This window comes from Filicampus tigris, chromosome 20 (genome assembly GCF_054856515.1).
Source record: "Filicampus tigris isolate MCC_2025a chromosome 20, RoL_Ftig_1.0, whole genome shotgun sequence".
In the NCBI taxonomy this organism is placed as follows: domain Eukaryota; kingdom Metazoa; phylum Chordata; class Actinopteri; order Syngnathiformes; family Syngnathidae; genus Filicampus; species Filicampus tigris.
The window spans coordinates 5,327,723-5,354,767 of record NC_141236.1 but is presented as its reverse complement, the minus strand read 5'-3'; the positions used below and the strand labels follow the sequence as shown (position 1 = coordinate 5,354,767).

Sequence of the window (27,045 nt, the reverse complement as noted above, 5' to 3'; positions counted from 1 at the left end):
AATTACACCTGATGTAGATATATTTTTAATACACAAATCTTGCATGGTAAATTGCCCCATGTAATGTGTACGGTATGAGATTGCATAACCACTGTCCTCTTTTTGCCCCTATTGCTAGTCCAAAGTAGGAAAGCCAGAATTGTGTGCAATATAAGAGTGCATTTTGGACCTGTGCACAATGACAAACACAAGGCCTCGTTCTTGATCTCACTCCAACCCCAGCCCCCCACCATTGAGCACACTCTAGTCAATTTTGCCTGTTAATCATTCATCGATGTACTTTGAGCTGTGATAAGCACCTCACTTCAAAAGCATGCGGTGTGATAAGTCAGAGTAATGAAAAATAAAATGTCACATGTTGAACTCCATTTGTGGTCAAAATGATTAGCAAATATTCCTTTTGGACCCCCTCTGCTTATAGAGGTTAATGTGATTTAAGGCTTTGAGTATACATAATTATTTCGAACCGGGTTCATACAAAGGTTGGACATACATCGTGCAAGTGATCTCTTGCAGATAGCATGTGATAGTCCACAGTACTGATAATGCACGCTAAAATTGAGCCGTTGGAAGTCATATAGCATACAGTACCTCCAAACCACTACGTGTGACTGCAATGCAACAGATTCATTTTTATTTTAATCCCCCATATTGTTGTACAGTACACTTGTGGTGTTTTACAATGGAACAAGCACTCGTAAAAACAAAAAAAAAAGAATAGCAATGCACTCCTTGCTATGCACCACGCCACCAGCAGCCTGACACAGCCCGCAGTTTCCATTCACATTTTTTGACAGCCCCCAGCATCACTCCCCTCCCCATTCCCTCCCTCTTTTCCGCACAGCAGATGCTGCGATGGGCGCCATGACGGTGATCTGGGATTTTGCCTGCAGAAGCAACCAAAGATGCTATAAGACGAGGAAGAGTGTGTCAAAATGAACTCCAAGATGGCGGTGTCGCCCGTTATACGCATGCGCGGCAACTTCAACCGTTTTGTATAATATGCGTCTCCGCCTCCCATTGTTGTTTTTGTAGCACCTTAAACTAAAATCTGTAACATGTCCTGTAAGCGCTTACATGGGCTGTTCGGGATTTAAACGTCTCCCTTTTATGCTTCGTTCATATTTTACAGACGAGCAAAGCTTCCCACAATGCAACGCGAGGCCACCACCAGGCCGGTTTACTTTGTCATCTCAACGTTTGAATGTCTCTGGTAGCGGGTAGCTTTGCTGTGTAAAGGCAGCAAAGAGGCAACCGAGCGGCGGGGGAGGTAGCAGGCGAAGCAAAGGAGACGAGGACAGAGGACAAGAGGGACTTTCGGCTGCGTCCTGTGTTTGGAAGCAGCGACACCAGACTTCTGCGTCCCCCTTGACGCAAGACGGGCTCCAGTGTAACCTTCAAAAAAAGAGAAGAAACCCACGCACATTTTGACGGCCAACTTACTTCTTTCGAACTCTTTAAAACAAGCGTCGTGTCGAAGTGGGTTGGAACTAAGGAGACGTTTTGGTTTGAGGACGGACACTGGGATTTAAAGAACCTCTCTGGCTGCACTGTGTTGCGACAACAAGAGGATATTTCGGGGGTGTAAATTACGAATACTATTTGAAAGGGCCCGACTTGGCTTACGTTTGACAGGCACGGTGAGCACATGACAAGGGGACCCTTTGAAGAAAATTGCAATGATGACATTTGGAAGTAAAGCCAAGTAACGTTCACATCGCTAGCTTGCAAGCTACTGGGCTAAGGTAGCAGACTGCTAACTAAGCCTGTGTCGCCCTTTGCATTCCCGGAGCAGAGGAGGGGCATTGAGGCTTTGTAGCATTGCGGCTGGAATGGAGAATCCCAAATGTGTGCCACATCTACTCAGGGGAAACTGTTAAACCGCAGCGAGAGGACCGTTTTCCATTTTTGTTCATTCAAGGAGCAGCGTCTAAACCAACCGGCCTGGGGCAGCTAGGCTATGTTATTTGGACGACTCCACTTTTCTCTTCTGCCCTGCGGCGATCAGGAATGTTAACATGGGGGGCTGCTGCAACCCATATGCACCCAAAATGTGGATCTCGAAGCAAAGATCATGAGCAAATCGGCAATACAGCGACTTCCCCGTAGCTGAAAGTTTGTGATTCTTATTTTCAAAACATATTCAAAGTGAGATAACTTTTTTTCAGTGGCCTGTTTGAGCCCACCTTTTTCATATTTTCACTCACTCATCATTAAACCCAACTGGACTGTACAAGCATGTCGGGAGAGGTGCGTTTGAAGAAGCTGGAGAAGCTGATTTTGGACGGGCCCACTGATTCCAATGGCCAGTGTCTTAGTGTGGAAACCCTTCTGGACGTCCTGATTTGTCTCTACGATGAGTGCAACAATTCTCCTCTCCGAAGAGAGAAGAATATCCTGGAGTTTTTGGATTGGGGTAAGGCACACCATCTTTTTCTATTATTTATTCCTGATTCCAATTTCTTTAGCCGGTGCACCCAGCCTCATTGTTGTTCTTTTTTGGTAAGACGATAGGCTAGTAACGTTGGTTGTGCACTGGCCCTCCCTTCCACATCACATTCCTTTTATAGTAGTCGTGGGGCTCACTTGGCCTTCTCTTTTCCTCAACAGGAACACTCCCTAAATAACAAAACAAAATTAAAAAAAAAACTACAAGCTAGCATACTTGAATGTGTCCTGCCTTACCCTTTTTTGAGACACCATATATAACCTTTTGTTGAGTTTAATTGCACACAGATTTGTATTAAGTATATGTATCTATGTATGTTCACTTGTATTAACTCTCCAAGCACCAAGGAGGCTTTTCTGAATAGAATCACTTCGAGGATGAAGTCTATCAATGTAAGAATTATATTTTGTAGAGGAGCAACGAATAATAGATTAAGCAACAAGAAATCAATTCCTCAAAATAAGCGCTACTTATTTTTGGTCGATTTCATCATTTGAAAACTTTTTTTCATTAAGAATTCTCTGAATTTCATCTTCTCTTCAGTAAGTATTCTCCGATTTCTGTTGTTGCGTTGAATCAAAATAAAACATTTGCTTTTACTTTGCAAAGCAATGATCAATGTTTGCGCCTATTTTTCAACATGTTACGTCCCAAACCAGTAATCATGAATCATACTTGTTGTAGTGTTATGTTTTTGATTAAAGGGGTCGAAATTAAAACCGTTAAAAAAAAAAAAAAACGGATTAATCAATGATTAAAATTATCGTTTATTGCAGCCCTAATATTTTGTACTTAGGAGAGGTGGCATTTTACAAGAATAATGTCGTATCATGAGAATAAGTTGTTAAAAGTCAAATTGAGTCGTTTTACTGTATTAAAGCCACAATTACAAACAGTAAGAAAACAAACGCATAATAATCACGTTTATTCTCGAGCCGCCGATGGCCACAGATGACGCCAAGTCATTTAAACATGCAGGCTAACTCTACACTCTTGTTCACTGATGCCTATGGTATTCACAGACCAATCCCCCCATTTTAAAGCCGTACACACTCAACGTCACAGATGTTACAGCATAATGAAAGGATGACGACCCTCAGAGGACAAAAATGTCCACTTCACATGTGCAATGTTATTGTGTTTTATAATCCAATCAATGACATAATCGGTAGAAAACTCAATTCTATCCATATTCAATAGCTGCCACCTTGCATGTAACTTCCCTATAGGTGTCACAACTTTTACGTCCTTTTTAGGACCGTAGGAGTAAACTTTTTGTTTGCTCTTCCAAGGCTGTTTTGTTTCCATGGTTGCACTCTAATCACTGTCGCTTGGCCTCTCCTTTCTAAGTTCTTGTGAGTTTATAACCAGGAAAGGTGTTTTCAGTGTAAAGCTTCCAGTTTTGTTACTTTTCCACTCCTCTCATGCAAAGATGGGGGGGGGGGGGGGAAACATCACATGAACCTTGGGGGACCACACACACACGCGCGCACGCATACTCACTGGTTAATGAGAAGCTATGAGTGTGTGCACGCCTGTGTGACACGAGGAGTTTAGTTTGTGCATGAAGCAGGAATGTGAACAACTCACCTTTTTTTAGCTAGCTGCCGGAGCATGCCTGCCCTGCCCTGCATGTCTGGGAAAGCCCTGGAAGCAGAAACAACTATGTGCCCTCACAGGAGGGAATGTGGCTTAATGATACGCCCGACAATGAAAGTTAAAACATCTAATGGAAGAAAAACACTTAAAAGTGTCAACTATTTTGCCCCAATTCATTTGTAATCATTTTTTTTTTTTAAAGACAGACAATAGCTGTGGTAATTACAGTAGGCGGCATGCGAGTTAAACGGTCAAATGGCGTTTCATTTTGGTCGTGGTTGCTCGGTTTTGCCGACCCCACCCATCGCCATCGGTACAACCTGTTGTTGGCCCGTTCTAAAAACTGATCTCTGTGGGCTGGTAAAACACTGGACGTGGTCGCTTGCTTAGCGTGGGAATGGAATGGCCTTTTCCCGTTTTGCCCGAAATATACCCAACTATTTCTTCTTCTTTCTTCAGTCTACACCTCCCGCGGCCTCGCGACTGGAGCGTGGCCGTCTCGGCCGTAACCGAGCGGTGCGAAGAGGGACGCTGGACAGGAAACTCGGCACTTGTTTGTAGTCGGCTAAAAGTGTCTGTGTATACCTTTTTAGTGTCTCCGCACAGCTGACGTGGCTCCTATCCAGATGTCAAGCTGGTATCATTGTCGTAGTGTTGGAGCATTCTTACAAGTATGAATATAATAGAGATGTGGAGTACTGAATGGTCTTTTTTTTTTTTTTTTTTTAATCATTGGACCACGGTAGCACATTTGTAAAATGATTCGTTCTTTCCACTAGCTTTCTCGGTAGATCACCCGGTCCAAAGCCCAGCGCACCTGTAGTAAAAAATTACAAGCGCTGTATTAGTTTGACAGCCTCCAATTTCTGCTTTACCACTACAAAGCAAATGTCACAATGGTAGCCTATTAAAAGCAGGCTACATCTGATAGATGGCATAAACACGGTTTAATTCTACATGCTATAAAACGGTTCAAGATGGTCTGTGTGAAACCCAATAACACTCCAGTTTTGAACTGAGCCGCCTTTTTCAGCAAACTTAAGAATGTCAAACAGTCATGGTGCGCATACACCTTTTTTTTTTTTTAAATGATATATCAATAAGGTGGCACATTGTTGTTTCTTTTCACCCCGCAAAAGCGAATGAGGCACCGTAGAAAGCAAACATTCAAATTGGGTGTGTTTTTCTTCTTGTTTGGTGACCTCATTCCACCTGAAATGGAGACCCCTGCGTGACCCAAAGCCACAGGGGGATACGAACATGGGAAAGTACGCCCTATCCCGATTTCTCGTGTTTACTTCAGCAGTTACAGTGTGCAGAGCAGACTTATCGAGTTCGGGCTTGTGCGCCCTCTCCTTCACTCTAACCGCGCAGATTGACTTGAATGTCTGCCCCGTTGGAATCGTTATCACAATACAATGAGTACCAGCACATTATAGACAGCCATATCTGCTAAATGGCTTTACATGGCAGCTTGCTAAGCACCAAAGTATTCCAAGAACTCCACAGCTACGTTTTATTTTGAATAAACCGACTATTCTGAGTCAGCCTTTGTGTGTGTGAGTCAGTTTTACTTATTACTCTGCTTTGCTCTTTCCACGTTATTGGAAGCGTTTTCCGATTTGCACAGAGAGCAATTTTCTGGATATCCTTCATTCTTCAGCTGCAGCTCATACATGCGCATAGTAGGGCTGTGCAATGAACGGAAATTCAATCACAATTACGATTACAGTCGACGATTTCAAAATTGGCATCATTGTAAAAAAAAACGATTATTAATGGGCATTTATACTGTTTGTTTACACAAGGAAATTATACTTGAATTTATACATTTGTTATTTATGCCTTTTTTTATTTTGTAATAACTAATTTTGTGAATTTTATTTGGTCCAAAAGGAACTTACATAATTAGTATTTAAAAGAGATTTGTCATTTTTTACGCTTAAACATTTTCTTGTTTTGTACCAAAAAATAATCGTTTGAATAATCGTGATTTCAATTCTTACCAAAATAATCGTGATAAATATTTTTTTCATAATCGAGCAGCCTTAATGCATAGTATGCGTGCTCCGTTTTGCAGACACACACACACACACACACACACGCACACACATACCCCGACACTCACACACACTTTGCTCTGTATGTGTGTGCACTCACATTTATAGACGCGCACTTGTTGTTTTGACTTGTGGCTCTAAGTGTCCTCGCTCCAGCCATTAGAATTAAAGTTTGGTTCCAGGGAGTAGGTGTTGTTTTACACGGTTTGAATTCTACGTCAAGCCCCTTTGGTTCCACCTCATCCCGAACAAAAAGCCTTGTATGTAAGACTGTCCTCTCAGCCCGTTGGCATCTTATACTTTCTGCCTATTACTGTTCCACCAGCAAGCATGTGATTAGATTCAGATCATTCAGGGGCTCAGTGAATTGGCTTTCTCAGTTGAATCGAAAGATTAAGATCACCCGGTCTGTGTTGCAATGATCTCGGTCCTGGGCCTGAACGTTTTATAGAAGCGGCCTCCTAACAGGACATCCTCACAACCTCTCAGGCGGTTCTGACGGTTCCTGTCTGGCTGTCCGGTGGTGACGGTGGGCACAGTGAACAGGAAGAAAGCACAAGAAGTCAATGAGCTAGTTGGGACTAAATGTCTACATGATGTCATTCGAGGAAGTGGGACAGCTGTACCGCATTGTATCATTGTGTTCTCACTCGTGTCCAGCACTGTGGTGGTGTTGACAAGCGGTTGAAGTCATTAACACGGTCATTTCCTTGCCAGTGAATGCAGCTTGCATAAAGCTCATGTCTCGTTTGTGTTGCTGGTTTAATACTACACTCAAAGGAGTTCAATGATGCTTGTTTGAAAGCACTTTGAAACTATTTGAGTCCTTGTATTCATGACGTCAAAGCCAATCTTAAATCATCCAACTTAATTTGATTATACACCGTCGAGCCCAAAAATGCCGTCCGCGTCTGTGTTTTGTCATCATTTTGCTGTTATCCTGTTGAGCAGTGGCGAGCAAAGGTGCGTTTGATGCGAACGTGTTAACGCAGGTGGATTGGTGGTTGTGGAATGGAAATCAGTCGTCAACAGTGGTTTCAAAGCGCTGATGGAGAATGAATGCCCGCCTGCCTCTTTTGGATGCCCCCGTTGAGTTCACTGCTGTGGAGCGTGCGCTCAGCTGTCAACTTCAATTAAAGTATTTATTTTACCTGGTTAATGTGTTTTTTTTTTTTTTTTTTGCTTCTGGACCTCAGTGCAGCATGTCACGGCTGTGACTCCGACTTCAGCTTCACACGCTATTGTCAGCTGTCTTCTGTGATGTAGCCCGTAGCATGAAATCTTCTGTTTTCTTTAGCAACTTTTCTTGGATTTACATGCCAGAAGTCGGATGGATCAAGACATTTCGGCGCCAGGTGTCGCACATCGCTGTCGTGCATATTTTGCGCGACCCAAAAAAAGCAGACAGATCAAAGAGCTGTGGGTTGCCGACCTGTTTTTAGAGAATATTAAACAGTAGTGATGGGAGAATGGAGCTTCAAGATGCTTCATGAACCATTTGTTGTATTTTTTTTTTTGACTCCTTAGATGGCACTCTGTTAAACATCGGGCTGAAAAAACACTGACTTTCCATTTCTTAAACCTCTTTCTTCGAGCCAACAATGCCATCTAGAAGAGACAAAAATACAACAACTGGTTCGCGAAGCATCTTGAAGCGTCATTTTCCCATCACAATTAAACAGCAGCTTTCCTGGTTGTTACAGTTTTCTGTGTATTTGTATTTTTCAGCTCAATAAGTAAATGCACTGTTCAAATATGGTTTAAGAAGAGCAAGATTACGTACATGGAATTTTGTGAAGGCAACATGAGTGACATTTTGTTGTTGACATCAATATTTGGCTTCAGGATGGGCATGATTGAAGGATTTATTCGAAAGTTTCGAGTATCCAGAAAGAGTTTCCCATTTAAGTAAAAGTACTATTTAAAAAATAAAAGAAAAATCAGTGAATTGATTAATTTTCACCTTTAATCATCAAACGTCATCGCACATGTGGCTCTGCCTGTCCAGACATTCCCTGGATTTTGGTTTGAATGTTTTGTTGTCAGAGACAGGCTTACTGTTAATTGTGATGGCTCATTAGAATGTGGCAGGGGCTGCTTTGACTTCCTTTCTGCGACTCTCAAAGGACACACTGCAGCACACGGGTCATTAGCCAGGCCCGCAGGACCCCCAGGACCTGACCGCGAATGGCATCTACCCCACCATCCTTCCCCTTCCCTCTTCCCCTGCCCTTCCCCACCATCTTGCTTTTAATCTTCTTGTCCTCTTCTGCCTCATTCTTTCCTTGTGGCTTTGGCTGACCCCTGCTCAGCTGGCTGTGTATCACGAATGCTTTCATGAATCTTCTTTATTGATTATTTTAGAGCTCTTACCTTCATCAGGTAGATGTTTTTATTTATTTTTTATTTTTTTTTTTTATCAGCTTGTCTGTTTATTTGCAACTACCTTCCTGCAGCTTTTCTTAAAGCATTGTATTAGGATCCATACACATTGATTGTTATGAAGTTATTTTTGTTTATTTCTGTGATGCCTCTTTATGGGCATGCATGCTGTTTCATGTGTACAGTGACTGTACACACGATGGCAACGTTTACATTGACACATTGACTCGGATTAAAATCCCGATTGGAATAAAAGTGCTTCATGCACACACCCCGTTCGGAATATTCTGACTCGATCAAGCCCATTCTGAACGAGAGGGGTGGTTTATGTGGATTGATAATCGGCGAGCATGGAAACGCATATTCCGAAAATTCGGAACAAACCGTCTTCAAATCGCGTGTCTGTGACGCCATTATACACGTTCCTTTTATTCCCGGAAGCTTGTAGAAGCAGAGCGAGCGAAAGACATGGCGGGTGCAAGACATTAGGAAGTGCTAACTCGACCTAACAACGCAAACAGGAAAAATAGGCGAAATAACGCTCAAATTCAAAAAGAGAAATGGACACAGCGATGTTTTGTTGACACGAAAGTCGCCACGGCTTCTTCTTCTACAACTGTTTCCGGTGTATTTGTTCAGTCTGCGCATGTCAAAATATTTTTTTTCCGATCGAGTGTGATGCATGAACACGCAAGTCCTAATCAGATCAATATGTTTAGTCTCCATCAAAACAGTGCCTCCGATAATTTTAATCCGAACTCTGATCGGATGAAAGAAATGTCCATGTAAACGTAGCCAGTGATATCGGATACCTACCGTTTTAAAAGTACATGCAGCTGGGATATTGAATTTGGGAAACTCCAGCCTTAAATTTGTTTCTCTTCCTCATGGAGCCTTTTAAAAACACATTTCTAGTGGATTTCTGTAGTTTAGCATAAAGCACACGCCTCATACCTCCATAACCACAAGTTTTTGTTCTAATGACTGGATTTGCAGGTGTTAGCTTGAGTTTATTTGTCATAGTACTATTATCCAAAGTGTCTACATTAACGTAATCAGGTTGTGTTTCTACAGGTCCCACGGGCTTAAGCATGGGAGAAGTTTGAACCATGGGAAATTACTCAACGCTTTAGTTGCGCTTTTAATGCCATGTCAACACTTTCAATCGGGAAACATGTCTGCTAGAAATGACTTTTCAGCTTGGAACTCCAATTAGCAAGTTCTTTATTTGTCTGCCAGCCTAGCTTACAATGAGTGACACGTCAACAAATCAATGCCGCAGACGGGGGGAAACATCTTGAATACCTTCTTCAAAGTTTCTCATGTTGTTAACGGGTCAAGTTTTGGAATCCTGCCTACCATTTGGGATCAAAGGGATCCACAGTCAGTTTGCCGAGAGCAATTGACATTCACATAGTTTTCTCTGTTCCCATTTGGTTGAGAGGAAGTGCGAGCCAGGAAATGAAAGCATGTCAGCTCTGGTCTGAGAAAAATGCCAGCTAAAATTGGTGAAAAGTTAAGTGATGATGAACATTTTTTTTGTCTCTAGTTGACTCTAATTTACAGAGTGTTGTGAAAGTCACTTTAAACTTTGTCAGATTTGTCAGTGTAGAATACAAGAGTACAAGAGGTACATAGTTATTCTATATTGTAACAACTTTTTTTTGGTGAGGTCACGGTTTGGTTGCACTTAACAGTACTTTTCAGGACGTTAATGGGAAGATGAAATTAGGGCAGACTGTAATGGCAGGAGAGTGGCTTTATTCAAAGCCGTTTTTTTTTTTTTAACAGGTACTGTCAGCACACTTCACCGAACTGTCCCCGTCTTTATTGGCTTTAATACGAATCAGATGCGGTTGAAATTAGGGCTGTCACCAACGACTCTTTTTAGAATAGATTTTCCAATGGATTATTCCTGATTACTCGCACTTTTTTCTTCACGTTTACCACAATAATCACTCACACACTCATCACTGCTTAGCCATGAGAGACAGCCAGCAAGCTATGCTAAGCTAAGTTAGCTGGAGAGGCTTTAACACCGCTTGGCCATTGGTTCCAGGTGCCGCATAGATGGTTTTAAAACTCTTAGTTTCCAGGCAGGAATTTTTCCGTCAACCAATTTTTGTGGTCAACCTAAACCAGAGTTAGCAGACTTTTTTTCCCCTAGCCCACGTTGCAAGAGTATGCTGCGATGTCACACCACTTAATGTCGTCGGACTTCATGCCCCAAAGTGCAAACAAGGTTTACTTGAATCTTGACCTAAACTGAAGTGTACTGTTAGTTGGAAATACGGCTATACGGTTGTGGTTTTCAGCTCAGTTGCCTCTAACGTCAGACGTCAGATTTATTCAGTTCTTTCAATTCTGGGGCAGTAGAACTGTCTGCCCAGTCTACTGAGCACATAGTGCCCATGATAAAATTGATACGGAAAGAGGATTAAAACAATGCAAAACGTTCCAAATTTGGAGCAAACTTCCTCTACCCGCTGTTAAATCTAAGGATTAGAGAATCAAAGGCTTCTTGGGATTCAGCCACAGAGGCAATTTGGCTTCCACAGTAGATCCGTTTTAAACCATGTGTACACACTATTATATCTCCGAAGTAATCTTTTTTTTTAGTCATGATAATCCTTTAATATGGAAGATGGGTTTGAAGGGTTACCGTAAAATTTAAATTGCAATGTCCATAAAACGATCAGTATGGGAGCCTACACTGTCTCGACCCCAGGACGAAACCTATTTGAGGCTCTTAAAACCAGAGCCTTCCACAGCTTTGTCACAGAACAGCTTCATAAATAACGTGACTTTTCTCTGGCCTCTGGTTTCTCCTCCTCCAGCTTGGCTTCTCTTTCCTGTTGCAGGATGTTTATCTGTCAGCAGAGTAACAAGCACAAAACCCCAGCTATGGTTGGATGGGGGATATGCCAAGGAATCCAATCAAAATCTGCTTGTCTCCGCTTAACAGCTGTGGGCATGTACTTACTAGTGGAGAAATACTTCTTTTTTTTTTCCAGTTTAGAAGCCTTATGACTTGCAGTTCTTGGGATTATTTAGAATCTTAAATCCAGAGCTCTAGATAAGGGTTTCCCCAAACGAAGGATCGCGGCTCCATTTTTGAGGGGCCACCTGTATGAAATTGCATGTATGGTATAATTTGGTATGTTGGGGTCCTGGGAAAGAACAGAATTCCTAATGTGGGTCTTGCGCTGATGTGTTTTGGGACACCCTTCTCAAGATTGTCATTTCCATGTGGTACCATTTGTTTGGACTACCTGCATTTTTGGAGTCCTCACTTGTATTATTAACTACATATGGGAAAGTGGTCAACATGTGTTAATGTGGTTTTGGTTCAATCACAAGATACTCCTCATGCTGCCGTACAACTCCCAACTGTGTAGACAGCAGACTTTCTAACTTCACGTGTGGTACAGGAATGGAACCATGACCTGGCACTGTGAGGCAGAAGCCCTTGCAACTGCTAGCTACAAGAGCGAGTTAGCTTCAGTTTATGATGCTAACACAGTATTACCGTACCAGTTTGCCCAGCTTGTACCTCGATCAGACAACATAGTATTGTACTCACATTCCTGAGGATTACTGCTTTGCAGCAAGCGGGCACAGCTATGATGCTTTATATTGCAGTTTGTATTAAGTTTTTAAAATAAAGAATATTCGCGATTCTATTTTTTTTCCCATAATTGCCCAGCCTTAAGTTGGCCAGAATTTAACAGGCTTTATTGGTCTTGCAGGGTCTTAGCCCTGTTGCTACTTGCAATTTCATTTATCCCGTTTTTGCTTTGTGTTGATTCATTATTACTTGGAGAAAAGATCATTGTCCTGACGAGTGCTTCGGTCTTAAGTTAAATTATGCAATTAATCAGAATAGCTTTGTGATGCCAGTGTCCAACCAATTTATTGTATATATAGCAGACCGCTGGATCTGCCTACTTTATATCTTTCTATGTTTGCCGCACATCTCCTGGTTGCTTTGAGCAGAGGGCTCAGTTGTGCGTGTAAAAAAAAAAAAAAAATGCTGACTCAGTCCGCAGCCCCCATTGCTGTGCTGCTTGTGGAATTTGGAGCTGAGGTGCAATGTACGGGAGCACAGCAGCTGTTTGGAAGGGGCCAGATCGACCTCTTTGTCCACCAGTTCCCCACTCACCCCTCCTTTGCATTCTGTGTGTCTTTCTGTCTGTCGGCCTCTACCCTCATTGTGGATTTCTTTGTGATGGTCAATGACGGTCAATCGGCTTCCATTCACTGGCGCATTCTTGAAATGCTGCACTCCAGCTATTGCTGATTTATTGTAATCGAGCATCTCCACTTGCTCTGATGTTTTTAGAGTTGTTTAATTGTCCGTTTCCTGTTCCTCATGTCCTCGTCGCACACCCTCCTTCCCTCTTGCCTATCCCAGCTTTGCCTAGTGACTGACAAGAGCGTCTTTGGGTTTGTCTGTGTGGGCCATGCACCATTTGGACAGCATGAGCTGTCATACTTTTTTAACGTTTGCATAATTAGCATGGTAAAGACTCGTCTATGAGTTTTAGTCGATCATAGTCAATTTAGGCTGCATTGCCCTGAAAGCACAGAAATGATCTGCATTACTAATAGAGCCCCTTTACTGCATTCATGCACATGTAGTTTGATTGATGTAGTCTTAATTTTATACAACATGGCTTTAGAGTATAATTTACTCAAATGTGAGAGCACCGTTGACACCGGTGTCAGCACCGTTCATCCATCCTGCAGCTCAATGTTGCTCATTGACTTGGTGAAGTCTCACATGCTGTTGATCTGAGAGCCTCCAGCCTGAATCACTTGCATTGTCTGGATTAACCTGATGATGTAGTGAAACTCCTGTGCATTGCCTGACATTCTGTTCAAGCATTCTCTCGTAAGCAAGATTCCTGTTCTAGCATGCTTTCAGAAAAAGTTGTCTTTTTTGAGGTCGTGGGTATTCCCGTGAAAGAAGTTTTTGCAGCACTTCCACAGAATGAATACCAGTGGCTAGAAATGTCGGTATAGGTAACTGTTGTTTCATCTTCCTAAAAAGTTTCTTGAGCAGGACTGGTTAAAAGACGCATTTTACTCATGGCCGTTCGAACCTCATTGCTAGCTAAGAATTGTTTTCGACCCCAGATCATTTACCATGTGGAGCAGGGCAACCTGAACATTCCAGAAGCTCGATGGCACAAGAACATTGTTTTCACGTAGAAAGTACGATCATGCAGTTGGCCATGGTGGGATGTTTTATTCTCAGAGGAGTACGTTATGGTTCCTTATGCACCAGCGCAATCTAAACGTGTTGTATAATCGATGCAGCATTTCCTCCATGTTACAGAATGTAAATAAACAATGACTTCAAAAATGTTAGTGGTATAATTTCCCTTTTACAAGGGTTCATGGAAAGGTTCCTTATTGTATCTGTCATACAATAACTATACTAGCCAAGACCTTTGAACGATACTGCAGTTGTTGCGTAATCATGCTAATAACCAACAAATGACAATGAAAGTTTAACCAACTTGACTTGCTCTGTCATTTATGTGCTGCACCCACATTCATCAAATGGTGACATGATAACTGTTACTATTTTAGTCCTTTCGTGATATGCAGGACATTGCTGCCCATTGGGGGGTGCGTGCAAAGCCCATTTTTGCGTACCTCATGGTCACGCTGGAGTTTTGCAACGTGGGCAGAGACATTTTTACAGAAACGCAACTGCAGCCTGCTTCTTTGATCTATGCACATGTGAGGCACGCAGATGCATTATAAAATGACACAGGTGTGGCAGTCTAGCCTGTTGAGCGAAAGTTGGCGCGCTACCTTGGCATGTAGTCGCCGGCATAGCCAGAGTGCAGCGAGTAGTTTATAAGTCTACACATTCACCTGGATGGCAACACGGCTCACACTCTATCCTCCCACGCAGACGCAATCTACTTATCTATGAGGTCACTTGTCTCCTACCTGTTATCTCGGACTCTGTCTGCTACTGTGCCAGAGCCTTGTTTGTTGCCACATTTTATAGGTGTGCATCCATCCTAAACGGATCAGGCCTGTATTTTGCAGGGAAATTGAGATAGTTTATTTGTCGGAAAAATGGCCTTTAGGTGTATTCACTATATGAAATCGAATTATTCATGTATCGAGACATACAATTTGAGTGACTTCCAACAGCATGGCATATTATCACAGTTGGAGTTTAAAACGACACCGGTCACATAACCGGTTTCTGTCGGAGCTTCTCGGCCTCCTGAACTTGGCCTCGCAATTTTATGAGCAGGAAAAACCGAGGATTCCTCTTTTCAGTTCGAGATCTTTTCTTCCCTGTCTCAATCGTTCTCCAGACTATGAATGACCACCTGGTAATGTTATCATAGCATCTCCTTCCCTCTTGACTCAAAGGTCATAACAAAAGACTTGTGGATGCTCTTTATACAAATGGGTGAATCCATTTATAGTAACGGGTGGACCCGATGGGACTCAAACCCTTAAATGGAGCAAAATCCTTGCTGGGCCGCACCACTTGAGGCACAGAGTGCTGTAATATAGTAACAGCAACCCCTCCACTATCAGCTGGGGAATAACGATGATGTGCCCAGAAAAGGCTTTTGGAAACGTGTGACGTAATATCTGCCAGGATGTTGTGACATGTTGCTGTTTGAAGGTGGATGGGATGTATACTGCCGATTGGTGTCTTTAATTTGCCCATTGTTAAAATGTATTAAGTGTTTCTTTCTGGAAGTTAACAAGGTGCCACAGTATTTCTACATCCTTGTACGCATAATGTGCCAACTTTGTCTTTTTTGTAAAACCACAGCGCTTTGGAAAATGTTGTCCAGGTTACAGAACATTTGTACGGCGTGGTATTCCTAGCTCTCAGGGTCAGGTTTAGATACTGCCATAAAGGCACTTGCTCCTGGAAATCCAGGAGAAAATGTTTCCTCTGGCTTCATACCGTTGACAGAAGAGTCATCCAACGATTAGTTTCAGTTTCACCAGTCACCAGCAAACATTGGAGATCATTCCAAGTTCCACTTGTATCTAAATGGTTCGATTCGAGAGGATTATTTTAAAGTGCTGCGGGCTAAAAAAAAAAGGGCAGGAAAAAAGGGGGTTTGCACACCCGTCATGCTCTTTGAGGTGTCGTGTGTTACAGCCGTACAGAGATGCTTCTCTGTGGGGACAAAACACACAGAAATGCACAAGTAGTGATAAAGTGCTACATTCTTGGTTTGAGCTCAAAATGACCTAATAGTTGTGCTGATTTCTGGACCACCACCTTGGCAGGCAGTTCGTATCATTCATGCAGTATACAGAAATCCAACCCTGTCTTGGCAACATATCGTGGAACGCTCCTGACAAGCTCACCTTCTCGACACTACACATTGGGAGGGCATGTTGACACAGAATTGCATAAATCAACTTGTTTGCACTGTGTGTCAAACATGTTGACTTGAAAGCTCGGAGAGTGTTTTAAAGTATACTTGCATGAACTTACATTATATGCTTGCATGAACAGAGGTGTGAAGGTTGACACCCAGCGCTTAATTTCTCCTGCCAAGTTGTTGGAATCAATTCAGTGAAACACAATTTAAAATGGGGAGTTGGGCGGAACCTTCACTAAAAATGGGGGCGTGTACCAATGTGTGACAACAGTGGCATGGACATGCACTGTTTTCAAGGACACTAAAAATGTTGATCCGATTAGGACTTGCGTGTTTATGTATCACACTTTTGATCGTAACAAATTATTTTGAGATTTTTGATATTTTGGTGGAAATAGTAGTCGAAGAAAAAAACGCCTTAGCGACTTTTGTGTCAACAAAACATTGCTCTGTTCATTTCTACTTAAAACGTTATTTATCTTGCGTGTTTTTTGCCTTGTTACATTGAGTAAACAATTCCTAATGGCAATACAGACCAGTTCAGTCTTGCCCCCGCCATGTCTTTCACTTGCGCTTCTTTTACTAGCTTCCGGGAATAACAGAAAAGTAAAGATGGTTTCTTCCGAAATTTAAAAAAAATAAGTGTTTTCATGCACGCCGATTGGATTATCAATCGACATAAACCACCCCTCTCGTTTGGAATAAAATTTTGATCGGAATGGGCTTGATTGGGACAGGATATTCCGAATGGGATGTGTGAATGAAGCATTTTTATTTCGATCAGCCTTTTAATCCAAATAAATGTGTCTGTGTAAACGTAGCCAATGTTACCTCTGGTGTCATTGCTGTGCGTTCTAGCATTAAATTGTATTTACTGCTCCAGAGCAAGGTTGTGTGCTGTTCTAGTGATGCCCATTCTGCCCTTCACTTATTTCCGGTAGTGGTGAACGATTTAGTGACAAATATTTTGCATTGCAAACTGGGAGTTTGGCTGCTGTCTGGAGCCTCTGGCTCTGCCCGCGGTGATCTCACAGCTGTCATTCACTAGAGAGCCAGACTCCATTCATTTGGGTTGGTGGTGCCCCACACACACATCTGTTGGGAGGACCCCTGTCTTTGACAAAGTGGCCTGCTTCTATTTTCATCTATATTTGAGGCAATTTACTAAATGTGTTCGGGCTACTTGCAGTTGTTTAGCTCAAGAGATGCTGTGTGCAGAGTCACTTTCCCCTTTGGTGACCTTGTAATTCTTTATTCAACAATTTGAAGCTCAATAACTCCCTTAAATGTTATTTATCAGGAAAGGAATTTGGAATAAATTTACTGTGAAGAAGCATGGGGCAACCAGCTCATTTTTGGAGTAGACGGTTCTGGAACACAATATTGAAGTTGTTGGGGCCAGCTTGAATTGATTCAGATGTTTCTGATGAATAAAAGGGAAATTAAACGGAACTCCTAGCTGGCGGTGACCATGTGACCCCACAGGAAAACAGCTGGTTATAAATCTATTAGAATTTTCGGGGGAAATGTGATTTCCTCATTTTTTGTGAAATGACAGTAGTCAACAGGAATTATATGAGCTCAGCTACTCGGTGAAATCCATTTTGTTGTCATAGCTGTGCACTAATTATGCTTTTATGGAGAACGCATTTGCTCATTTTTACGATGGATGGATGCATAGCTTATTCTCAACAAGGTTATTTTTTTTTGTCTCAAACTAGCCTCTGAGTTCTCTTCCATCCAGCATTGCCGTTACGGTCAGACAAAGGGGAAGGCCATCCACAGGTTTCTTCCTTTCCTCGTCTAATCCTGAAAAGTCACCCTCTCTTTCCATCTCTCTTTTCCCCTGTCTCTCTTGAAAACTGCATTTTTGTGTCGTTACCTCACTGTGGTTGTAAATAATATCCATGATGGCTTCCAGATGTCCCTCCATCCCACTGTGGAAGTGGGAATGGGGTTTGAATGTGGTGCGGTTGTAAAGGTTGGACACTTACTGTAACTGGCTCAACTGCTGACTGGTCTCACTGGCTCGTCACTCCGCACTCTGCACTGTCCGGTATGGCTTTGTGTTCTGAGGTGAACCTGACTGCTTTTCCAGTCCTTCGCTGCCTTGTCTGCATTTTTCTTATGTTCTCCTTCTGCTGTATGTTGTTATCCCACAATCATGTTCTCTAGTAGTTTGAGAGTTCCTTAACCGCAGACAAGGAGCAGACATCATCATCATCGTCATGTTAGTTTTTCCAGTCGAATTCATTAGTCCACTGATTCCTCACGTTTTCTGCCCTCCGCCCCATTCACAGAGGTTACGGAATTGACAAGGATCTGTGTCAAACAATGCCCACAAATTCTTGACGAGGAACCATACACAGTGCACACACAAATATACAATGCTCTGTAACTATTCACTCACTCACTTTTTACCTTTTGACTTTTGGCTTCATGAGGTCTGTGCCCATGTATGTTTGTTTTCTTAAATATTGACTGAGCACGGTGAGTGTGTCTTGCCTGACAGAACCACGGACATGAAGCGCAAGGCTTGCTCTAACATGAAAGTACAGCTTAAGGTGGTGCTGCGAGTATTTACATTGGAAATATACAGTGCTACCTCCAAGGTTGACTTCAGATTCCCATTGAGCTATATTTGGATACACTTGTTCCAGTGTTCCCACGCAAGTATTAGCCGCCATTAACCAGTCTAAAGAAAAATACTCTCTTAACCTTTAATGACAAACGAGAAGGGAAACGGCTAACCTTTAATGACAAATGAGGAGGGAAAACAAATGTTCATTGCTGACACACCTTACATGGCGCACAAGTATAAAATGACATCAGCTGCGACTGTAATTTTAAAACATAACACGTGACACACAATATTCAACCTCAAGATCACAATTGAAAAATGGCAGCTAGCCAGTAAGCACCAAGCTGGTAACTAATTATGGTGTGCTTACTTACTGTACAGTTTTCTTTTCACATTATTATTGTCATACTACAAGTCCTCTTTTTTTCAGAAAATGTGTCAAGAAGAGCAAAAACAAAACAGCAAATGTAAATTAATCCTGTGTGTGCTGATGTACAGTATATTAGTATTATGACACTTAAAGGGGAAGTCAACCTCCAAATTTTCTTTACAATAATATGCTCTATGCAGCCCCACTAGTCTAAACACTGCAACCAATCATGGCTCAGCTTCAGAAAACAGGTGAGACATAATTAGTTGTTACCTGAGCAACTGTGATGTCATTTTCAGTCAACTGCAAGTGACAAAATGGCCGCCACCTGCGGTGGGTAAAATCCGGTGGATTTGCCGCTTAACTCATATTCCGCAAACACAATATTGATCAGAATATCAAGTTTAGACTAGTGGAGTAACATATAACATATAATTGTCAAGAAAATTTGGCGGTTGATTTCCACTTTAAGGTGTATTTTCCCCTAAAATGTAGCCTGTACATGAAGCACTACACTAGAAATGATGCACTAAGCCAGCCCAGCACATAGAGAAAACCCAACAATTACAATCAAAAGCACAATAGTGTACTTTCAACATGAAAAACGTGCTGGTATATGTCTATACATGCATTCATTTTGACCGCTCTAGTCTGAGCTTCCTGCTGTGCGAATGAAGCATCAGTCACGCTGACATGCCAACTTGAGCTAAACCAAGCCAGCAAAATGTACTGAAATGCCTCATAAGTGTGCCGTTTGAGCTAAATAAACACACTTGCCTGAAACTGCACAAAAATGGCCCCTGTTATGATAAGGATGGATGAGCCAGATAAATGGTCTGGATTTTTGGGTGACAGCACAGCGCTACTACTTAGCTACATGGATAAGTTTGGCGTCACTCACGTTTTTCCAGTTTCACTGGCTCCTGAGGCCCGACATGCCTGTGTGTTTTTCACAGTGCAGATTGCAAATATGGCCCATCGTATGCAGCGTGCTCATTGCATGTAGAAGTCTTTCCCATGTAGGGTGCAAGACATAAAGTACTTGTGACGGACTTGTCATCTTTTTCCAATCTTGACTCACCAGCTGTGTTGTCATTGCAAAACCTCTTGCAAACAAAGAACTTCAGTCATGCTCTTGGATTGACACTTTCCCAATCGTTGCCAGAGGTTCTTGCCACACCTTGTCTTAACAACTGTTGCTATGTTTGGGTCTACCTGTGTGTTTTGCTAGCGAGTAAAGATGGATGACAAAACTGGATGGTATTTGCTTGTTTTGTGGTTTAGAAAAAAAAAAAAAAAAAAAAAGGAGCACAGCATGTTCAATTCAGCTGCTGGAAAGCAGACACATTGATTGCTACGTAAATGTGGGTTAGTTCATTGCTTATTGAATACAGGGCAGTGAGTGTGCATGACCTTACCTACACGCTCACACCCATAAGACAAATGCCAATAATAAATGACATGCCAGTAAAACAGGTTTTAGGCTGTGTTTCCATAAACCACTATGTTTTTTTTTTTGTTTTGTTTTTTTTTTAAATGGGACGTCAACCAATTTCTTTACAATATTATGTTCAGTGTAGTAGCCTCACTAGTCACGAGAAACACGAGATTCAGATTAATATTGCCCTGATCAAATGTCATGTCATTTTCAGTAGACAGAAGTGATGAAATGGCCATCCCCTAAGATGGCCGAGTTGAAACACAACATTCTGATTAATTTTGCGTTTGTGGAATATAAATTAAGCAGCAAAATGCACTCGTTTTTAGTCATCTCTGGGGACGGCTTTTTTGTCTTCTGTCGACCAATCGCGGCTGACCTGTTTTCTATATCTGAGCCGTGATTGGTCCTTGTGAGCAGTTGTGATGTCATTTTCAGTCGACAGAAGACAAAATGGCCGCCCCCAGAGATGGCTAAAAACGAGTGGATTAACACTTATTCCACAAACGCAATATTTATCAGAATGCCTTGTTTCAACTAGTGGGCCTGCTGGGAACGTATTCTTGAAAAAAATATGTTTGGGTTGACTTCCCCTTTAAGTCATATTCCACAAACAATATATTAATCAGAATGCCGTGTTTAGACTAGTGGAGGCACATAGAACATATTGTGAAGACAATTTTTGGGTTGACCTCCCCCTTTAAATTCTGAAGCAATTTTTAACCATGGAATTTCTATGAAAACCAGAGAGACAACAGCTCAGCATTCATCTGGTTTTGATGTGGGGAACTAGATATCATTGGGTGGATGTACACATATTTGCATGCGTGCTCTGTTGTGGCTAGGACCTGTGGGCTCCGAGATGAAAGCCGTTTCATGTGGTCGGAGCTCCTGACTCAGCAGACAGCTTGCTAATCACTTCTTCCTCTTCCTTGCTCCGTTACCTTTGCTCTGTGCCTTAACATTCATTTTCATGAAGAAGTATCAGGATGTCAGTGGAGGAGGAAGCAGCAGCAGTGCCAAAGGTTGAGGTTGACATTTCTCTTCATGATCTTCCTCGTGATGGGAATGAGACAATAAACAATTATAACCTGTGTGCTAAGTGCTGAATAATTGATGTTGCCTTTTAGAATTTATTGATACGGCCGTCCCCAATGACCTATGCCGATATAGCTTGCCTCGAGGGATTGATCGGATTTCACAGGGGTTTCGTTAATTTTGCTACTAGAATTAAATAAGTGGAGCTAAGACAGATGTATTCGGTAAATAAAATGACAGAGGTAGGAGAACTTGGGGCATCTGCCAAAGAACAAACGTGTATTTTGATGTATGTTCTGCGAAGTCATCTCATAAATATTGTAGTAGTCACATCATATGCTGGCACTTTTATATGCAGCATGCCTGTTGAATTTAAACATGACGCTGGAGTTGCAGAAAGCAGGATGGGAAATTAAATTACCGCCAGCCACAATTACTGAAATCATCTTTTTTTTACTACTTAGCTGTGTCTTGTTTCTCTATTTGGCAGCAAAGCAGTGTTCTTATGCAAAGATTTTTGGTTCATGGTGTAACCCACCAGACTTTCTTTTTTGTGGACTCCTCTGTGAGAAAATGCTTTCCAGGTTTCTCGCAAATATTTAAAATCCACATTTTTCAAATCAGCAGTGATGCAAATTTTACAACCTCACAGTTTGTCTGTTCAGGCCCGAGTATGACTGTCTCTACTGATTTAAGTTTGACAGATAATTTTAATGAAACACAACTCGCTTTTTCCAGCATCTTTGTTTTGACATCCTTGTATGTTTTTTTCCTAAGATTTCATTTTGAAAATGCAATTGCAATACTTGCACAGTATCCTCGTGCTTTGCAAGTTATGCGCTGAACATGTTGAACATGGTCTGTTTACTAAAAAGTTAAACGCAATTGCCTTTTAAAATTTTTTTTAATTGGCCCTGACAACATGGCCAGTTCACGAGTATGCGTGACATAATGTGTGCGGCAGTCATAGCAGCCCGACTATGTCAGCCCCTCATGACTCCGCTAAGAGTGAGCACTTACTGACCTTATGTGTTAGCTTACTTTGACCAAAGGCGTTTCCCCCACAGTGTCAGAATGTCATTTTCCGGAACACTTGTGGTTCTTCTATAAAATCATGGCACACACCCACGCAAACACAAGTGTAAAGGGCGTGGACATGCGTAGTTGTTTGACTAATGATATCCATTGTCTACCAGTAGTATAATTTTCCTAATTTGATAGGTTTCCACATCCATATATGGTTAATTACTATGGAATAGGATCTATTTTCTGATCTGACTCTATTGTTGTCAATGTATGGTTCACTCGTACAGTTTTGTAGAAGTCACCTGATACAGATTTGAATGAACTTGACCTCTCTTCTCTTCTTCCTCCTTAAAGCAAAACCCTTCACATCCAAAGTGAAGCAGATGCGGCTGCACAAAGAAGACTTTGAAATCCTCAAAGTGATTGGACGAGGAGCTTTTGGAGAGGTAATGTTCCTTTGTGTTTTCGTACACTCAACGTTACCTACATTCACAACCTCCAATTGCCCCCCCCCCCCTCCTTTTTTTTCATGCGTAAACAGGTGTCATGAGGGCTGTTTGAAGCGGCTCTTTACTCACGTCAAATCTAATGTGTTTTTTGTCTACTTGTCTGCAATGACTTGAGACATGTCAAAATCTGCAACTTGTTCCTTGGAGCAAGTTTTTGCAATCTGATCCAAAGATAACACTTAGCAGCAAAAGACAATTATCTTGTACCTTAATGCCTTAATTACGAAGACATAACAGGCGAAGAAGTCTGATATTGGGCAGCAGTGTGATGTACTTGACTGCTGCTTCAGTGTGACTCCACTTCTAACGTTACAAGATAAAAGTACCTGTGAAACCAACCACTAAATACCACTTAGTTCATTTTGTTCTTCCTTGTATGTGTACATATAAGGAGGTTGGAAGATATTTGTTAATGGGTTTCAGTTGATTATGTCAAAGCAGTGGAATGTTGTAAGGACAGGTATCGTGGCCCTCAGCCAATACTCTTACATAAAAACGATATTCAGCAAAAGCCAGCTCCAAACTGATTGACAATTACCTACCTTGAGAATGTATTTTATTGCTTAATTGATATTGATATTCCCCTACTTTTTATCAAAGCAATTATTGCAGCAAATTTGTACAAACCAAGTCAGTGAGTTCCATTAATGCATAGTTTCTTATATTGCAGCTCCTAGGAATTTCACTAGCATCCAAATTTGCTAAATTACCTAATGTGTTACCATAATAGCAAGAAAAATAGATTGAAAATAACTGGCGATAAAGCAGAAAAGCAGAAGACATTCATTTACTCCAACAAACAAGTAATTGTGCCAATGATTTGTGTGGCTGGTTGGAAAACTAGCTTTCAGCATTTGACTCTTGACGATTGGCCAGTCACCCATTTTTAAGAGAGATTGCTTTAAACAAAAATGATGGTGGGGAAACTGAGAGGGAAAATAGCAAATAAAGCGACTGCTTGATTGATGGATGGTTGGAGATACATTTGGACACAACCATCAGCTTGTAGCTATAATTCCGATGCAATACACCAATGTCTTCACTTGAGCCTCTGCAGCCAGTGCTGGAATGTGCATGCATGAGTCATGTGTTTCCCGTGTGTGTGTTTTTCAGCATTGTATTCGGGTTTATATTGGGCTTTGTGAAAAGGTGTGAACTTGTGGTAACATTCTGTCAGCGGTGCTACGGCCACCTTACTTAATAAATAAACAGTGTGGTTATTCCATTACTGTACCATTCAGTCATCTGATGGAAACACTTTTAGGGCGGTGATACCAAAATCATTAAATTTAACCGTCTAGACGTGTAGGCAAAAGATGATTCCAAACGGCGCACATAAATGAGCTATTGTGAGGTCATTGGGTTTCCACTATCATACGATAAAGTTTTGAGTAATTTGTCACGCAGAGCAGCGGTTAGAACTCTTGAGGTTTTAGAAGCCCTTTTTTCAAAAACATTTTGGTCAAATTCCAATTGTTTTGGATATGTGTCATAAAATTAAATACCAAGTGACTAATGCAAACACAGATAGAGATACATTATGTTCTGTTTGTATTGTCACCTAACGTGAACCTTCATTAAAAATGAGCATATAACTGAAATTAGGAGGGATATAGGAACAGATAAATTGTTGTTGAAACCATCATTGAACATTTTTCCAAGCAACCTGCATCAATTCAGATCCGTAAAAAGTATGAAATGCATTTTTTGGGCCAAAACAAAACTTAAAAAAAAAATCATCTCACTAGTTGATTAAAAAAAATAAATTGCATAATGAGTCAGAAAAGTCAATAAATATAGTGATCAAATTGCTAACGTTGTCTTTCTTCTCACTGTTTGCAGTCAATGGGAACTAATACTAATATGAGAGCAATACAAATAGGATTAAAAAAATCTGACTCCTCATCAATTATAATTCCAGATGAATGCTGTAAGGTGTCCACATCAAGTTAGAAAATCTTGACTTTCTCTGCAACAATCTGTCCCCGCTTTAAGAATTTAGTTCAAGTAGCCGGAAACAGTTGTGCACTTTTGTGAGCCATGTCGTCGTTTCTTTCCAATACAAGGTCAGGCCTTTGCATGATTGAACATCCCATTGTTTTTCTTCCAAAAGGCTACACAACCAAACAGACAAAGAGGAGATTTTCAGCCATGTCTAAAAACCCAAAACATGCATTTGATTACATTTACTGACTGCCCACTTCATTAAGTAAACAAACTGCCCTAAAGTATACTTAGAATGAATAATTACGGAAAAGGGATGAACAGATAATGCTGGGGGGGCGGGGAGCAAGAAGCAAGTGAAGTGACAAGAGAAGACAAAAACACCAAGGCGTTGCCAAGAACAGTGCGCTCTCCCCCGGTCCTGCTTGCTTCTTCCTCCCTCCCGCTATGGAGGGATCCAAACACTGCAGGAATGTTATCGTTGTATTGCATTAGCAACATTCCCCAGCTCATTTAATAGACTACAGACCCCGTTGCATGGGCTTCTGTTTGTTTCTGTGTGTGTATGTGTCACAAATTCTTCTCTGTTTACTCTTCGGTTCCTTTCTGCCATACAGAAACAGACATTTTGTTTTTTACATTGCAGACATATATATTACCACCCAAGACACTTAACTGCATAAAGTGACACCTAAATAATTCAAAACAGTAGCTATGTTGGGAAAGAGGTACAAGTAGGTATTAGAAGTGTAATATAATAAAAGTTGAGAGGCACTAAAAAGGAGTTGTGAGATAGTTTGTAATTTCTAAAATGTTGTTTGCAGATGTTTGTACGTTCAATAAGAGCAGGAAGTCGTTTTCAAATGCCTGAAATGATCCAACCGGAATAGCCTTCTGTTTCTACTGCGTTGTCTTTTTCCATTGTGTTCATGTCAACAGTGGTTAGCAACTTCCATCCAAATATCGCATCTGCACAAATGTTCCCATTCCCAGTTGATTGGCTTGCAGTTTCATATCCATAGACAAGACTTTTTTTGGAATTATGAATCATAATTAAAGTATCCAGCTGTGATTCCCTCCTACATTTTTTGAACTTTGTCAGCCTTTCTCCGCTTTGTGACAATGACTGTCATATCTCCCATATTGTCAATTTTATACTACTCCACCGAGTTTGTGAAATAAAGAGATTAGAGATTAAGTGGCTGCTTACTTTTACTTTGGGTGACACAAACCTAATCCTATTTCAAGTCTCCTAATTCGTACTTTCTCTTTCACGGTTTGATTGATCCTCTTAATATCCCTTATATTTATGTCGCAGACAGGTGCAAACTGACATTTAAAATTAGAACCCATATCTTTTTATCATTCAACCACAGCATGGATGGGCAAATTAAATGCTGGGGGGGACACAGTTTTTCATTGGTGTTGCTGGGGGCCCCACATACACACCTCCTATCCAGATATATGAAAAAAAAAAGTTATTTTACCTATGGACAAAACAAATGCATACATCCAAACAACAAAATAACCACATACTGTATTTTTCCCCCTGAGTGCAACGGGCTCTCTTGCGTAAAAATTACCGTTCAAGGCTGGCACAAAACTGCTCAACAAGAAACCAACATTAAGTGCAAGAACTCATTTTGTACATTTTTTAAACAAAAATCAACTCACACAAAATGTTAATATTATTGAGCTGCTATCTTAGTACTTCATATCATTTCAAATCTGAAATTAGAAATAGAAACAAATTAGACCATTTGTATTAACAGTTACTTTGCCGTAGTATCTGGGCGCAAGTGTTGGTTACTGATACTTCGCTTTGTGTGCTAAATAGTTAACACCAGGCAAAATTGTATAATCGTTAATTTTGGTGAATTTATGACAAATGCCTAATTTATCGCCTTCCCCGCTCGGTAGAGCACTTGAGATAATTGACAGTCTGGTAAGATGCATTGTGGTTGTCTGTATGCATTCCCAGTTCTTATCAACCTGGTCTGTGTACAGGTAGCAGTCGTGAAGGTGAGAAATACAGACAAAGTATTCGCCATGAAGATTCTTAACAAATGGGAGATGCTGAAGCGAGCAGAGGTAAGTGTCAAGTCGCCAGCTGCTAGGGGAGCAACAGTGAGTTTGTGTTAGCATTGAGCTAACATGGATTCTTTTCCCCACTATGTTTACGTCATTATATTCACAGTTGACTCGCATCTCAAGAATGCTCGTAATATTTTTTATTTTGTGTGACACCTTTTGTAAATTGC

At 41.3% G+C, this 27,045-nt stretch overlaps 1 protein-coding gene across 5 annotated transcripts in view; it reads left to right on the top strand.

Moving 5' to 3' along the window:
- The first annotated feature begins 1,086 nt into the window (after positions 1-1,086).
- Positions 1,087-27,045, top strand: part of cdc42bpab (CDC42 binding protein kinase alpha (DMPK-like) b) — a 61,787-nt gene continuing 35,828 nt past the window's right edge. For 2 of the 5 annotated variants that reach the window (XM_086018617.1, XM_086018615.1), the window contains exons 1-3: positions 1,089-2,416; positions 22,686-22,777; positions 26,792-26,875. In XM_086018617.1, coding sequence (XP_085874743.1) covers positions 2,239-2,416; positions 22,686-22,777; positions 26,792-26,875 — 354 coding nt within the window. In that variant the 5' untranslated portion in view covers positions 1,089-2,238. Of the gene's footprint in view, positions 2,417-22,685; positions 22,778-26,791; positions 26,876-27,045 lie in introns of all 5 variants that reach the window. The other 3 variants (XM_086018613.1, XM_086018614.1, XM_086018618.1) reach the window with 3 other exon arrangements.